A 16,847-nucleotide genomic window follows, 5' to 3' on the forward strand; every position below is an offset into this window, starting at 1 on the left:
CTTTCACAGTAAACTTTACTTGAGGATTCCTTAGCACTGACCCTCAAGAGACCCTCCAGCTTGGGACCCAAATGAAGATAATCAGAAGAGACCATGAAAGCACTTTCTGTTCCAATGTAGAAATTTACAAAATGGTAAGGAGGGCTCTATGTATTCCCTGCCTCAGTCACAGTTATACAGAGTGGGTATATGGAGCATTTGAGACTCATCTGGATTATGATTCACTTTTTTTTTATAGTTAGTGCAGTGGTATTTTACTTTTGAGTTTGTTATGATCGGTTACTTGCTCACAAAATAATCAGTTGTGCATGGGAATTGCCCCCCAGAAGATGGTGTTGTTCCCTCATGTCAAATGTTAGTCATAGATGACAAAATACTTTACATGAGGACTGAGTGGTGTCTAGTAAGTAGAAAACATTTTTTAATGGTATTTTAAAATTTTAAAAAAATTGATACATACGCACATACATACACACGGTCATGGCTAATAATATTGTCACCCTTGCCTTTATGTCAGAAAATGCACCATTTCTCCCAGAAAATTGTTGCAATTACGACAGTATGGTCATGTTTCTTTTGTTGGCACTGGAAAAACACAAAAAAGCAGAGAGAAAAAATGGCCTGGACAGAATTATTGGCACCCTAAACTTAATACTTGATAGCATATCCTTTGGAGAAATAACTGACATTAATCAGCTATTTTGCTTTCTGTAGCAATTACATCAGAGTCTTTTACATCTCTCTACTGGAATTTTGGACCACTTTTCCTGCAAGGGTGCCAATATTTTTGGCCATGACCTCATATATAGGGGTTTATGTTTAACAGTGTGAGTACAATATGAAAAATAGAAGAGAAGAATTTGCCTTTTAAGTTTTATTGGATATTCAAAGCACAATATGATTATGGATATAGTATATATATATAAAAAAAAAAAAAAGACCAAAAGATGCAGGCAGGGAAAAAGGGTTTTCTCAAACACACACACAAAGACACCAAAGGCTTGTTGGCTTTCAAACTAAACCTTTATTTAACCAACTTCTTTATTCCTCCTGAATGGTCTAATTGACACAAGTGCATTACTTTGTGCACAGCATGTGTGAGGAGTGAGCTAGGAAAACCAGGTTGAAATAAAACACTTTTTCTGGCAAAATGACAAGGTGTCTGTCCCAAACAGCCCCCGCCCGACTTCCCTCCCGCGGTATTCAACAATCATGGTAGCCAAAGCTTTCCCAGTGTTTCAAAACTTGCAGCAAAGAACTCTTCCTATAAGTCTTTTATTTCTTATCAAAGTTTGCATTTTTAAAAGAAATACAAAAAAAACAAACCAAATTAAAAAAACAAAAAAAACAAAACCCTAGCAATTCTAACCTAATAAAAAAGAAAAAAAAAATTAACAGGGAATGGGTTAGGGAGGGAAAAAAAATAAATATGGGGTGGGGGGGGAAAAATGAACCCTTGGCTATATTGTGTGTCTGTGTTTACATTTTGCTATCCTGTTGCAATTTATCTGCTCTTCTCTGCATCTCAGGTGTCCTAATACTTCGCACTCTCACAAAGTATAGCTCTAATAGGAGGATGGGAAATGTCTTCGCAAGGTCAAAAGGCCACACAACATAATGGCTGTCATCCCTTCTTACCCCAACATTCTTTCAGCCTTCCTAGGCTCTATCGTTTCATCCTACCACTTGCGTCTTTCAAACACTCCTTCCCAAAACCTTCTCTCTGAATCCAACCACCACCCGAAAATGGGGAATGAATAAAAAACTGTATTATTCTGGTAACTTCATTCAGTGGTTTATTTACAAGTAAACACCTCCAAATTTTTTATTTGAAGCTGAAAAAAATAGCGTAGGGAGTAGTGGCTATTTCAAAATGAGAGTGCTTTAGTTTTCTCTTCTTCCAAAGGTTCTTATTTTTCACATATTTGCAGAATTGGATACCATTTTCACCAGCTTCTCTACCCTGCGTTCAGAGGTTTTTTTTTTTTTTCCTTTTTTTTTTCTTTTTGAAGAGCTGAACATATCAACTCATCCTTAGGCAAAACTGAAGAAAAGCAAAACAGAAAAATATATATATTTATATACTTATATATAATTTTCCCCCTGCTCCTCTCCGTTCTCTACATTCCCCAGAGCAGTGATTTCAAGTCTCAGCACAGCCAGTTCACCCATTGGAAGGGAACTGGAGACAGACGGCAGCTTTAGAAGGCAAGTCCCCCTTCTTGGTGCCAGCAGGGTGAGCAAGATAGATGCATGGCTTGGTTTTGCTTTTTATTCCCTCTCTCTTTAAAAGTCCAACAGTAGAAAAACATTACACAGCGGGGCAATCCTAGGCTAGGCCAAAACCCTCAGAGCACTCCTGAATGGCCAAAAGCAGCATGTGACGTAGCTTCTCATAACTCTCATAGGCTGGTAGATCCAACTGGTTAAAACTGAACAAACAAGACACATGTTAACATACAGCAGTGACAACTTTATCGTTCAGTTATGTTATCTTTAACTAGTACCCCTATCCTAAAAACTAGCAGTACTATAAGTTTACTCAATTACAAAAGATTTATACCTTTTTAATGTCCAAGTTAATTATAGCCTTCATGATCAGAGCACATTTTAGGTTTTAACTTGAAGCATTTTAGAAATCAGTGAATCGTACAGTAGAATGTTAGTATACAGATTGATGGGAAGGACCAAGGATTTTTTTTTTTTTTTTTTTTTTTTTAAAGGTAGGCCCAACTGCACTCTACAAAGCTGTTAAGTTAGAACAGAAAGCACCCATGCATACCTGGTAGGTCTTTACTAGAATAACCCCTTAACTTTTTTTTTATAAATAGTATTTATTAGGGTGGAACTAAAGTCCCCCTTAGAAAATTCACAGTTTAGGCAGGTGGTTAGTGCAGAAAAAGACAAGCAAATTCCCTTCAGTAATAACTATTCTTACCAGGCTGATCTCTGTCCAGCTGTCAAAGTTTGCTAAGCTGCCCATACAAGAAGGGAGTAGAAGGCAGAACCGGTGACGAACAGGGACAGGTGAGTATCTGAGTTTAGTTATGCTTTATTCCTATGATTTGTGACGCATGACCTACTTGTCTGTGTAATTTCTGGGATTGTGAACATCTGCCCACCTGACATTACCTAAATGCATGCTACATTGATGTCCTTTACTTACCATGTGTGAGCAGAAGGCAGCCGATCTGTAGAGCGGTCATCTCTGTGTATCTGGAATTTCTGGATGCCGTTCATCCCCTCAAGTGCCGCAAAGCCCTGAAGAGGTACCTTGGAGGTTCCAGTGACAAACTGAAGAAATTTGGCTCTATCTGCTTGGTCAAAAGAGCGCAGCGCCCTCCAGAACCACTGAATCTGCAAAAACAAAAAGGACAACATATTACAGATATTACAGTCTGTTCATGTGTTTTATTCTTACTGTTAACCTAGTAAATAACCTTCTATTAAAAAAAAAAAATATATATATAAAATATAAAAAAAATCATACTGTCAGTCCTTTAGGTAAAAATGTAATAATGCAAATTACATAGTCACCTATCCAGCAGGGTAATTTCCAGTCTTCTTTTCTCTAAACCTATAGCTGTGCTAATATTTAAAGCCAGTGACTCCAACCCTATTAGAGACATTTACACAAGGGGGCACAGGCTGTATGACGACATTTCAGGGACCAGGTCTATGAGAGCTTGAGCTCAGTGGAAGAGGCTTAAAATACTATTTTTGTAAGTGGAGTTCAGCTCTGCATAATTTAAGTACTGTCTGTGGAAGCGACAATAATCACTATTTGTTTGTCATGCATTAGGTAAAACTCACCTGGATAGAGTTAGATTGGTATTTGTGATATTCTGTGTTGGATTTCAAGTCATCAATGTCTATAGTAGGCAACCCAGATATTAATAACTCCAGTTCCTGTTCTGTGAAGATGGAGATGAGTCGCTTGGGGATAATTTCATAGAAACCTTCCAGGAATGCAGCCAACTGCTTACGAATGGCACCTGCAGGAAGACAACATATATATGTTATACATAATAACAAGAATTTTAACACAGGGTTCAGTGTTGAGACATTTACACTATCATACAAGCACATACAATGCACTGTTTCAATGGGCAGCCATGTGGCAAATATTTAATATTGATAGATGTAAAGTTATGCACTTGGGGGATAAAATGCATGCTTCATACATTCTAGGGAGAGTCAAGGGGGTTCTGGAAGATCAAAGAATAGTAGCATGCAATGGTAGGGCACAATTTGTAAAGCAAGCAAAATACTTGTTTCTTAAATATTATAATGAAACCCATAGATGGAGAGGTCTGGGTAAGTGGTTTAAAGTACTGAAACTCAGCCACAATTGTAGAATGTTTAATAATAGCAGCTTACAATCATCCCCCAACAGGTTTTCGTTTAGGTCCACTCTCATTTTAATACTACAAACACCAGAAATATCAATTTTTCCTAGTTAGCAACTGGAAAGCAGTGAACACAAGGCATCTGCATGACAGCCAGTCACCTTGCATTCCCATAAAAAAATAGTAATGGCAGCTTAAAGGATTTTTAAATGCTTCCAGTGCTAGCTTTACAACAGCACAGTTGCTAATGCCAAACTGCTCCTTACCAGTCATCTTCATCTGGCACACAAGGTGGACATATTCCTTCTTGTTATCTTCTGTAACTAGAATGTTTGCACCATTGGGCTTCAAGTCACGCACTTCACACACTCCAAACTCCTGGACCTAAACACAGAAAAGAACATGGACTGAATGTGTGAACTCTTAGGGGTGGAACTTATGGATGGTTATCTATTGAACAAAATATCCAAGACTTTTTACACTAATTATTATCACTCACACAAGAATATCATCTTACCTCGGTGCTGAATGTCAAATCATATCCCAGTGTGGAGACATCATTCTCAAGCAGGTAAACTAATCCCTGGTAGAAGTGATAATCCTCACTCTCCATGTCAGTGTATCTGCAAGGTAAAAGTTGTATGTATTGTGAGACTTGAAAAGTGAAATCTTGAAAATTAAAAAACAAAACTTTTTACCTAGACTACCTGGACCTATAATTTGGCACTTTTACTAAAATAAAATATTAAAACAGTTTGAGAGTTAACTGTACTTTATCAATGAAGGAGCAAGACTGAGCCTAGGTTGCTCGCTTTGGATTTGTGAGGTGTTCTGTAAGATCTGGACAGAGCAAAAGATTGTATTTTTAATACAATAACTTTTCTAGAAACAAGCAGAAACCAAGAAAGTGACCAATGTATCCTAAAATCTGTATTGTTCCAAACTTATAGCAGAAATCATACCAAAGAATCAAGTTTTACATACCTGACGGATTTGCCCAAGATGTGCTTGTAGAAAGATCGAGTGAAGTAGCACTCCAGTAGCCTGTTGTCATACACGGCCTTTGCAACTATCCGACCAACAAACTTGAAATAGCTGAGGTGGTTGGGGTTGCAGTGGGAGGAGGGGTTAATTGTGTAGGTGACACGGTCCCCAGGAGATGTGCGGAACAATGCGTACATGGGATTAAACATTTCCCTGGAAATGATCATGTACCATTCTCTGAGGAGTCCTCCAGCATCCTGACCTTCTTCCCCTTCAAATACTATATACCTGTACACAGGAAAGACAATGTATGTGTTTTTTAATGTCATGATACAAGACACAAACAACATTACAGGCCTTACCCAGAAACAATTAGTTTTCATTGCACAAGTCTGCAAATCACTTTACCTGCACCAAACAACTAAATGCCTGCATTATATACATACACACCATAAATGACAACAATACACACAAAGCAGAGCTGCAGACATTTTCCCAATTTGGTACAAAGCAGGGAAAGATTCAATCTTCTGCTGTTTTTTTTTGTTTTTGGAAGATTCTGCTAACCACTGATTGGGACAGAATATCATTTTTGCTAAAACTGTAGTAAAGGAAAGTTACCAAATGCTTTAGTTATAGCATTGAGTTTTTTCCTCCATTTGGGGGACAATGCCTTTGCCTTTCTGCTCTGCCTTACAAACAGAAAGTCAGGTGAAGTTTTAACTTTTCCCATTAACCAGTTACTATTAACTGTAAGCTTGGAAAACAAAATCCAGAAACAATGCCCCAGATAACTTACAATCTGTTCTTCATTTCTTCTGGGGATTTACGGTGCAGTTCCCGGTAAGAATCTTCAAATACATGGTCTCGTCTGACGTGTACAGCCATGTCCTCCTTCCTCAGTCCTTCATCTAACCGCTCAAGTTCTTGGCGGAAATATCTTTTTGGAACAACAAGAATAATTAGTGACAAACAAAAAATACTAACTAACTATAACACTAAGCAGATTTCCCTTAATGCTTTATGACTAGTGTATTCAACCAAAATTGTAAAAGTTTTGATCATACATACTTGCGTTTTACATCAAAGTCTAGGACTCTGATATAATCAACAAGAACAGCGAAAGGTCCATCAGCTAGATGAGTTGTGGACTGACGGAGGATCTGATTTAGCACAGTACGGTGAGTCTCTATAGAAGATATAAAAAGGATATGTGAAGTGTAATATTTTAGAAAGCTGGAAAAAATACAAACAAAAAAAAAACAGTATTTATTGTGAACACTAATGCACCAACTATGGAAGAACAAAGCAACATTTTAATTTAAGCAATATAAAGTTAGAGTGTTATAATTTGCTTTTAGTTTCCCCCTCTACATCTTAGTAACTAAGCAAAACAACCAAAATTAGAAAAAAAGTCTGCATAAAATTTAACACAAATTTAAAGCCATTGCTAATTTTTTCAACAATTCTAAGAGATACTTCTAACTTACAAAACTGGTACAAATTAGCATGCTTTATATGGACTTACCTGCAAATCGAAGGAACTTTTGCGTGTCAGGAGGCAAGCTGGATGAGATGTGCATAGATGAAGGTTCCCTTGAAAAGAAGGGATCTAAAGAAGAAGGCGTTGCAGGGGTAAGAGGTGCTGGGGATAAAGGAGGAGGCTCATCTTTTATGTGGGCCAGTTGGCTTTCCCGAGTATCCCGTACAGGTGGTTTGCTTTCTCGTTCTGTTGCATGGACCAAGAAAAAGGCCTCCACAGCTGGTTGAAGTACTGAGGGGAAACAGACACAAACACTTTGGTTCTACCTGCATACCGTTTAGAAAAACAGATCTAAAAGCAACAGCCTATAAAAATAAAAACTTCCTGTTGAGTGACTAGTGAATTATATTCTTTATAAACAGATAAATGTATTGGTATGGTCTGAAGCTATGCACATTTATGCTCTTAACCTCCTAAAATCTGTAAATCACCATACCCTACACTGGGCCGGTGCCAACAGGTTTTAGGCTTGTGTCTTTGGCATCATTTTGACATCAGTTTTGGTAGCTTCTGAGATCATTGAGAATTTAAAGAAAAGTGCATCTGGCCTGCTAAAAGTGAGTTTTGAATATTCATAAACTTGTAAGAAGAATTTAAAAGTCTTTTCAAACAAACAAAAGCCTATTTCCAAAGGTAAATTGAAATTGGGTAAACACAATATTATTTTTACCTAGTACAGCATGTTGGTCATGGGACTCCTCCAGCTCTTTTAAACACTCCCCTAACATGTCCCACAGTTCATCTAAGCTCAGTTGTTCACTCAGCAGTGGCAACTCTGGTAGTCTCTCCTCCTCTTTCTTTTCTGCTGCAGCTTGAGATACCTCGGACACTAGGGCAATAAAAGAAATTATTACAATCTTCTAGATGAAATCTGTTCCCTCAGTAACTTCCCAGACCCAAAAACAACTCAGGTCAATCCACTGGTTTCACACTGACCAACTGACTGAGTATCCTGGGTAGCAGGTGAAGGCTGGTCAACATCCATTGGAGACTCCTCCCTGCGTGCAGAGCCTTCCGCCTAAACAAGACAAAGAAGTCAGAAGGATGTTTAACACTTTGGTGGTGAAACAAAAGTGGGTTGGGAGGTGAGAAGATGGGGGATACAAAATTTAAGCACACAGTATAGCATCATGCATTAAACATACAGCATATATTTGCAGCAAAGCAAGGTGCTTCAATGCCACTATAAACCTAGGGAAACATGCAAAAGACTGAACTATTCAAGATTTATTACACAACACAAATAAGATTTAATAGCTTGTTAACAGGCAAATTAAAAGCTGAGAAAGAAAAAGGCTCTCACAAAAAAACAAAACAAAAAAAAAAAAAAAAAGACAAAAAGAAACCAAAAACACAACAAAGAAACAAACTAAGAATGGTTGTTCTGCCAGCGCCAGTCATCATGCTAACCGTTGCAGTTTGCAGCTGTCTCCGCGCCCTTTGACCCTCACGTACCATTTGTATAATGGCATCAGCCTCAGCCTCAAGCTGCTGCACAGCTGCCTGGATGCTGCTAGCAGAGGCCAGACTGGCAGATCCTGCAAGAGGGGAAAAAAAAAAAGTTAGTAATTGCAGTCAAAACACTATGCTCAGCTTTTGCCAATTTTCTCAAAACAATACATTTCAGAACGCGTAGAAAACAGTAAATAATAGGTATTATCTTAATACGGGTAAATATTTGCAAATAAGTCATAAACGACATGTAAATGACAGCTCAGTTGTCCAATTACCAAGAGGGATGAACTGCTGACAGCCTGATGGAAAGGAAGCGGCTGGATAATGTTGTCACTAAAACTGCAATAACTGCTGCTAATGCATACAGCACATATACTGGCAGTCTTGCAGTCTGTTCAACAGAGGAAGCTGTACATAAGTATGTCATGTATTGAACAGTGCTAGTAATACATGGGATCTCCATGTCACAGTTGAAAACAGGTTTGGGATATTGCTGGCAAAAAGGTGAGAACAGAGACATGACTCCTTTAATAAAATGACACTATCATTAGCTTCTCTTGGGGTGACATGGTACACAGGGATAACAAATAACATTAGCAGTAAACAATGGCATACAGCATAAGCTTATACAATTTAAAAAGAGACAAAAAGATGTGAGTAGCAACATGACAAGTCATTACAGGTGACATCAGTGAGCAGCACACCGATAAACTTAAAGTGAATTCTTGATCATCAAGAACATAAGTAACAAAAACTACAGAACAATAAGGGGGTATATTAGCAGGGCTGTGGAGTTGGTAGATAAATCCTTCGATTCAAACTCTCCGACTCGTCAGTTTCTGATACCCGCGACTCCAACTCTCCGACTACTATGTATTTACAGGCTCTCACATTTTATCTTCACACTTTTGCATTCAAACGTCACAATAAAATTTAGACCCCCTATTATTCATAAATCAATAAATTTACTATAAAATTATTCATAACACAATATTTTTACCATAAAGTTTTTCTCAATAAACATTCATAAAATATTTTGAAAATAAATTGATGATTTGTCAATGTTTTTTTACTTTATATAATTTTAACACTACTTCTTTATTTCAGGGATTTATACTAAGTTTTAAGATAACAGTTTTATTCATCTTTTTATCTTCAAAGTTATTAGCTTTATTTTTAGTATTGCACTTACCCTTATGGCCAGTGAAATAAGGAAAGCAGAAGGTCAAAGAGTGGTAGACAGTTATCTGAATGAAAGCGATGCCTCAAAGATGGATGATGGTTTTGGGTTGTAATCGTACAACCATAACCAAAATTGTTTGAGTCTTCTGGTCGAGTGGAAAATTTACCAAGAGGAGGTCTGAGAAATTCAAAGTTGGATGAAGCCCATAAGGAGGAGTTAAGCAAGTTAATGTGCGAAGATTACAGAATAAGCCTCAGGGGAATGAAGGATCAATTATTTGCCAAATTTAGAATTATTGTATCTACTTCAACAATAGATAGATGCATCAATCAATTCCAATGGTCATTAAAAAGAACTTCTTTAATTCTTGCAAGGTGCAATGATTCCCACTCTATTCAAGAAAGGCTTAACTATGCTAACAAAATCCTTGATCTCATTACTAAGGAAGATGGAAAAAACGTCTACTTTCTTGATAAAGTAGGTTTTAACATCTCAATGAGAACCAAAAAGGGAAGATCTCCTATTGGGCAAAGGACGGTCCATGTTATAGCTGGAGTGCCTTCCAGAAATTATTCAATTTGTTGTGTGAGGGGAAAAAAAATGGAACCCTCCACTAAGTCACAAGCACGAGCATTTAATCAAGAAGCATTCCTCAATTTTATTGATGAGGTTTTGAATGTTTTTAGTGAACCAAGTGTTCAGCATGCCATCCTAATTATGGATAATGTCCCCGTTCATAAAACTAGCCAGGTAAAGAGCTTGGTTGAAAGTAAGGGACATCAACTCATTTTTACCACTATACTCTCCATTTCTTAATCCTGTTGAGAACATGTTTATTAAATGGAAAGAAGTAGTAAGAAGAAATAGGCTAATTAATTTGGGTGATTTATTAGAAAGCATCAATAGTGTATTTTTAACAATAAGCAAGCAGGATTGCTCAATATACAAAAATGTTTAGCTTTTTGCCTGAATACCTAAGAGGAGAAAGCGTTAATGATTAATAAATCTTTTAATTAATTACTACATATTTTTATTTAATGCTTCTTGAGAAAAACTTATAGTGAAAATATTGTTATAATTAATTTAAAAAAAAAAATTGATTTATGAATAATTAGGAGGTCCACATTTTTTTGTAAAGTTTGAATGCAAACATGTGAAGATAAAATGAGAAACCCTGTAATATGCAAATGTATTTTCCATGTTGATTGAAGGAAGGCAATGTACACGCCATTTAACCACAGAACTACCAGCTAGAAAGCTGACGCTTTACTGTATTTGCCAGTTTAAACAAGAGACAAAACATTTAAAACAATAAGGTTTTATTTATTGTTTTTATCAAGTGGCTATAAAGTATAAGCATAGCATGCATAAAAATCAGGAACTTTACCAGTTTAAAAATATGAACCACATTCTTGGGTAGTTTTAAAACAAAAACAAAAGGTGGAAAATCTAAAAACAGTTTATACAATAAACTTGGAATATAGTTGTAGAGTAGAATAGCTGTTAAATGCAATCCAAAACTAACTCAATGTAGTGTTGTTCTAAGAAATAATATTGCTTCTGCCAGATCCTCTTTCATAGTATTGCTTTCATAGAGGCATTGCTGTTACGGTTCCAGCCACATCACTAATAATCTCAGGATAAACGAGGATGGCTTCTTCTACAGTCAGTTTCGATGAGTGATCATACTTTTCTACTTCTTTTAATACTTTAAAAAACGCCTGCTGGAATCTCTTTATTTGGACATTTTCTGGTTGTTTATCTTTCACACGTATGTGAGGTCTCTTTACCGTTGAAAGTACCATTTTGTCCAAGTAGGAATCAAAGTCTAATTCTTCATTTGAAGAGGATGATCCTGAGCTACCAGTGCCTAAAGCTTCAACCAGTGGTGGTGTTTCAGGTAGTAATCCATTCATGCAAACTGCTACATCATCAAGGGTCTTTTTTGCAGTATCAGTCTGGTCATCGCTCAAAAAAATTTGTCTCATTGGATCAACATAAATAGCAGTTAACAAGATTTGATTATCCAGTAAGATTCTCTTTTCTTCTTTGAAGATACAATGCCATCAGCTATTAACCCTCCACTTCTGTTCAGGCAATATATCAAGGTCTTCCATTTCAAGAATAATTTACCAGATGTTAAATCTTCAAATTGTAAACTCTTGGTGACAGTAAAGGAGTTAGAAAGTACATTTTCCAGAGCTTTTACTTGTGTACACAGACTTTCAGTTAATAAAACATTTTTCTTGTTTAGTTCAAGAAAGTCTTTTAGTTCAAGCAAACGCTTTACCATCAAAGTGCTTCCCTAGTGTGTTGATTGATCCAAAATGGCTCCTTTTCCTGCACATCTTTTCAAAATGGCATCTGTTTTAGGGGCCCTGAATGCAACAGTTACTTTCCTTAATCTGCCAGAGTTGCAGAGTATGAACAGCACAGCGCATATTTGAAACATCAGAAACATACACACAATATGCACTATACACAACCATTCATAGATTCCTACACACAAACATGCACATAGCCCTGCAGTTTTATCCAGAAACATGCACACACAGCCTTCCATCATAGTACACACCAGCAGCCATGCAGTTTTAAAATAAACATGAACACTTACAGTTGAATCCAAAAAGCTGTTCCTTCTTCTAAGCTCTTTCAGCAGACAAGAAAAAGTTGACCAGACGCTGCTGCCTTTATTTTTGTTTGCTGATCTTCTGCTTAAGACAGGGCAGTGGGAGGCTCCAGGGCCAGGGGGCCACTTAACTAACTTCCTAGTATTAGGTGGTGTGCAAAATGATGCAAGTTCAGCCTTGCATGGGAGCATATATGGAGAGTGCAGACAAGACACCGGAACACACATCAGGCCATAGCACTCACCTACACCTATATCATTATACTTGTTTACACTCAAATGAACTTGTTAAAGACAATATATTTGAAATAAAATGAAAACACTTTTTGTAATGTACATAATCCAGATTACAATAATGTGAATGTCAGGTTGTATAACTTCACACCAATAGAAATACAACTATCCATTGGTCTTTATTCTTACATGAGCGAAGTACCTAATTATGACTATTGTTTGTGAAATAGGACATTTGAACGTGCTGTATTTTTTTTTTTTTTTAATTTAAACTTATCGGGAGTCATGGGAAGCCATGTTTTGGCCAAAATTAGAGAGGTTTTGTATGAGCAGCCCCAATAGATGTTGAACCACAACTATGTTTATCTAGATCCCAAATATTCCAAACAGGTCATTGATCAGTTTCTAATAAGTGGTTAAGATTAGGCATGTTCAGCATATATGGTACAATGTAGCCAACCTGCCTCTAACACCTTCAGCAACTCTCACTAGTGGTGGGAAAGATGGTGTGTAATCTGTCAGGGGTGATATACCAATGCATCAAGATTTTATGCATTTTTTTCACTGAGTTGTACAGAAAGAACTCTTCCGTGTGCTGCTTCATATAAGCCCCCGGATCTCCAGGGGAAGCTCCATGCCTACAATCTGCTCCCATTTCCTTATGTAGGAATGCGTAACAAAAGGCATTGCCAGCTCTGTATTTAAGACAAGATATATTTCTGAAATGAGGGCTTTTTGGGCCGCCCCCCCCACAATAATCCATTCAAAGCTGGTCATATTAGAGAAGGTTAGGTAATGGACTGCACATTTTTCTTCTTTTCTAACCAGGGTACAAAAACACACAAATAGCAGAAGCTGCAGGCTTTAAGGTTAAAAAGCTTTAGGCTCACAGAAATGAGGTTAAAGAAAACTGCAGCACCACTGATGAAATAGGAGAAAAATATAAAGCTGAATTGAATGGGGAATCAGTAGGTGCTAATCTCAAACATTGAAATTTGTGATGTTCAGGCTGCGAAGCATAGTGTCAAAGTTACTTGGCAGTTTCAGGAATGTTTAAGGTGCACACTCAATTTGTCATCTCTGGCCTTTATAATATGAAACAAGCAACCAGCTTAGAGAGAACAAATGATATGCATTACTTATCTTTAAAGTAGTAAAGGAAGGATAATAGTCAGAGCTATCAAATATAATTCAGCGGAAATTGTTGGCAACTGTCATACTATTGGGAAGTTTCTTTTAATTTAGCAGCTCCGCTGTCACAAAGACAGCAGTCTTAAAACAGATTTTCTTTTCTTATGATCATCACATTACTTGCTGGATGAAGGCAAGGATGAAGGTCCTACCTAGTCTACTGGTCTGCTTGGCTTTCTTGTTGGCTCGTCTGGTGTCATCTCTAAGTTGGATGATAACTTGTAGCACTCGAAGGAAGAACTTCTGTGTGGAGGTCTTTGACGTCAGCATGGACATAGAGGGTAACTGGAGCTCTCGTCCTCCCAAAGGTCTTTTGTGTGATGCAACAATCACAACGTTCTCTGCAATATCGAACCTGTAATGCAAAAATAACCATATCACAGACTAATTTCTTTTACTCTGGATAATAACAGTAACAACCTCAGGAATCATGCCCACCTGCTTTGCATTTTACCCTTGGCTTTGGTGTTGTGAGGCTGCTCTTCAGGCAACCCATCAGGAGAAAGTGCCTCACACTGTACTCTTCTCTGCTGGTCAAGGTTATACTCCCGCAATTCAGCTAAGAGAGTACCTGGTAGAGAAATTAGTAACATATTAAAAAAATAAAACACATCAGCCTGAAGTTTATAGCTTATCTTACAAGAAGTAAACCTAGGTTTCTGATTTATTGCTTACCTATCTGCTTGCATAGGGTGTAGCCCAAATGGTGGGCTCCATTGAGAAGCAGCTTGAGTACAGTGTCTCGTGTCCCAGAGTCACCTCTGGACAATTGTAACAACACATTTGCTGCATCCTCCAAGCCTTCTTCTGAACATGAATGAGATGTCAGCACCTTTAATAAATGAATTGGATGTTAAACACAGCACTAAAACACCTTGTGTTCTTTGCCTTTGTTCAAGTCATGAGGTATACAGTTGCAAGCCACCTCCGAGGAGGACAGAAACCCTCACTACTAAGCCATGGAGAGAGGTAAACTAATGTAGCCACAGCATTTAAGGACTAGTAAGTTACAATATACTGGGTGTTTTTGTCACACTGAAGGGAGGATTTGGGAAACTAGACATTATTTAACCCAATTTTAGAGGCGTTTCAGGAATGTGTTTCCATGTCATCGCTAAATAAAATGCAGACGCACTGGCATTTTAAGGCTTGCAAATTTAACCTCCCTGGTGGTATTGCCCGAGTGCGGCTCGGGGTTAATTTTCAGTGCCAAAAGCTGCAACCCCAAGCCACACTCCCTGCTTCCAGCAGTGCCCATGGCCCCTGCAGTGATGCCCCGCATCCGCTTCCCCTGGCGATGCTGGAAGGGATCTGCGCCCCCGTGTGTAAACGTTGGGGACGAGAGGCCAGGAGAAGCAGATGCTGGCTGGCAATCTGCTTGCGAGCCTTGAGCTGGAGGGCAGGAAATTTAAAATGAGGATTTTTAAATTAACCACTTTTACATTTAAAAATCCTCATTATTCACAACGCCAGGGAAGTTAATGTCCGTACAGAAAATACATACATATTCACAATAACCTCACCTCAACAGAAAGCTGTAGCTGTTTTTCTGTAAGCCCAGGAACTGTCATCTTGTCAAACACATTGAGCTCGCTTGACTTTGCTGTACACTTGTAACCTTTCATCACAGCTTTAAAAATTGCAAAATGAAAAAAAGTTTAATCATCATACAAGTAATTTTTATACTCATTTTATTAACTAGGGTTCTAGAAAAAAAAGTGTACAATGAAGTAATGACAACATAATAACAGAGTGATGATAAAGATAAAGTCATACTCACTTGTTACTAAACTTTGGTTCAAAACAGTCGGCAGAGATACAGCAGGTACAGGGAGAGGTACTGGTGCAGTTGCATGAATTGGGGCAGGTGCAGGAGGGATTGCATTGCTTGGATTTGTCACACCATCAGGCAATTTGTTATCAGGCAAGGCAATGGAAATAAGGGAGAGGAGTCGAAGCAGTTTCTCTGTAAGCAGCGAACTTCGTCGAATGACGGGATGAGACAACATATTCATGAGCTGTCCCAATGGTGAAGCCTCCAAACTGCACTGCAAGCTTTCTGCTTCTGCTCCAGAGCTCACAGGCACGGACTTTACAGAGGTTTTCCCCTTCCGGCTCACATTCATGTTGTCCAATTTAACTAACAAGTCCCAGAAGTCCGTAGAGATATTGCTTGGCCCACTGTTGCTAGATGGAGTAACACAGGGGCTACAAGTAACTTTTATATTCCTTTCCTTATTTTCAATGTGTTCTATATTGCACTCTTTGGTCCTCTGCTGTGTGAAATGGCTGGGGAACACCTGCAAGGATAGGAGAAGTTCTAATAGCACCAATTTAACAAGCTTTGATAGGATATGTTGTGCATTTAACATATTTGTTGCATATTCTTTATATTTTTTTGTATATATATCAAAATCCTCTTTGTTTTCTACGGTTGCTAACGTGACATCCCAGCAGCATTACCAATGATATCAAATCAAACTCTTCCTCATAGCTCCTGTCTCAGCAACTACATAAAAGGTTATGTCTGTATGTAAGGGATGTGAGAGCTGGGACAGCATTGAGAGCAATTAGACACCCACCGAAAAGGGCTATAATGCACAGGTGGGGGGATGCCTACAGTTTTATTCACCGACATGTTCTTTGGAAAACTGTCAGTGAATAATTTTTAAATACTTTTTTTAGAAAGAAAAAAAAAACAAGTAAAAATAAAACACAAGTATCAGTTCTTTTGTTGTAAATGATATATATGGATTAGTACAGACGCTTTAATTCGGGCAGGGTTCCCAATGCAAAGTAGCATTTTCTATATTACAAATAAGTTGCCTGAGCCTGTCCTGCTTTTAAAGGACTGGGGGCCCACACGCGTATACACATGCCAACATTATGCTATTATGCCAGGTAAAAAAACCAAAAACTACTGTTCTACAAATTCCCTTCCCAGGTCACTCACAACTAGGTCTTCTGCTAGCAATCACTAGTGTAAGATTTTGCTGTGTGTAGTCAAAATTTACATTAAGGCAATTGACCTTAATAAATTTATTAAAGCTGGTCTTTTGAATGACCAGGTAAACAAATATCTGATATCAATTGTTTAGCTAGATTATTGCTGTGCTCCACTATCAATGGATGTTTAGAAGAAATATTACAAATTTCATCATAACTAGGGTTTACAAATTGCAATGAATTTCTAAAGCAGACGTATTTTTGGTGGCTGATGTTTGTCAGGGTTGCGCTGCTATAATGCTAATTATTACCGTTTGTTATCATAACATTCGA

The 16,847-nt window shown here is 37.9% G+C and overlaps 1 protein-coding gene across 5 annotated transcripts in view; it reads right to left on the reverse strand.

Annotated features, from left to right (window-relative positions):
- Nucleotides 1-1,001: 1,001 nt before the first annotated feature.
- Nucleotides 1,002-16,847, reverse strand: part of HUWE1 (HECT, UBA and WWE domain containing E3 ubiquitin protein ligase 1) — an 87,110-nt gene continuing 71,264 nt past the window's right edge. For 3 of the 5 annotated variants that reach the window (XM_072429806.1, XM_072429804.1, XM_072429803.1), the window contains 17 exons: nucleotides 15,349-15,868; nucleotides 15,092-15,198; nucleotides 14,244-14,400; nucleotides 14,007-14,139; nucleotides 13,721-13,923; nucleotides 8,287-8,414; nucleotides 7,813-7,894; nucleotides 7,547-7,705; nucleotides 6,862-7,107; nucleotides 6,405-6,522; nucleotides 6,133-6,273; nucleotides 5,334-5,621; nucleotides 4,867-4,972; nucleotides 4,616-4,733; nucleotides 3,814-3,995; nucleotides 3,167-3,357; nucleotides 1,002-2,432 (listed from right to left, as the gene is read on the reverse strand). In XM_072429806.1, the coding sequence (XP_072285907.1) occupies nucleotides 2,330-2,432; nucleotides 3,167-3,357; nucleotides 3,814-3,995; nucleotides 4,616-4,733; nucleotides 4,867-4,972; nucleotides 5,334-5,621; nucleotides 6,133-6,273; nucleotides 6,405-6,522; nucleotides 6,862-7,107; nucleotides 7,547-7,705; nucleotides 7,813-7,894; nucleotides 8,287-8,414; nucleotides 13,721-13,923; nucleotides 14,007-14,139; nucleotides 14,244-14,400; nucleotides 15,092-15,198; nucleotides 15,349-15,868 (2,982 nt within the window). In that variant the 3' untranslated portion in view covers nucleotides 1,002-2,329. The remainder of the gene's footprint in view (nucleotides 2,433-3,166; nucleotides 3,358-3,813; nucleotides 3,996-4,615; nucleotides 4,734-4,866; nucleotides 4,973-5,333; nucleotides 5,622-6,132; nucleotides 6,274-6,404; nucleotides 6,523-6,861; nucleotides 7,108-7,546; nucleotides 7,706-7,812; nucleotides 7,895-8,286; nucleotides 8,415-13,720; nucleotides 13,924-14,006; nucleotides 14,140-14,243; nucleotides 14,401-15,091; nucleotides 15,199-15,348; nucleotides 15,869-16,847) is intronic. The other 2 variants (XM_072429807.1, XM_072429805.1) reach the window with 1 other exon arrangement.

Source organism: Pyxicephalus adspersus, chromosome Z (genome assembly GCF_032062135.1).
Source record: "Pyxicephalus adspersus chromosome Z, UCB_Pads_2.0, whole genome shotgun sequence".
Taxonomy (NCBI): Eukaryota; Metazoa; Chordata; class Amphibia; order Anura; family Pyxicephalidae; genus Pyxicephalus; species Pyxicephalus adspersus.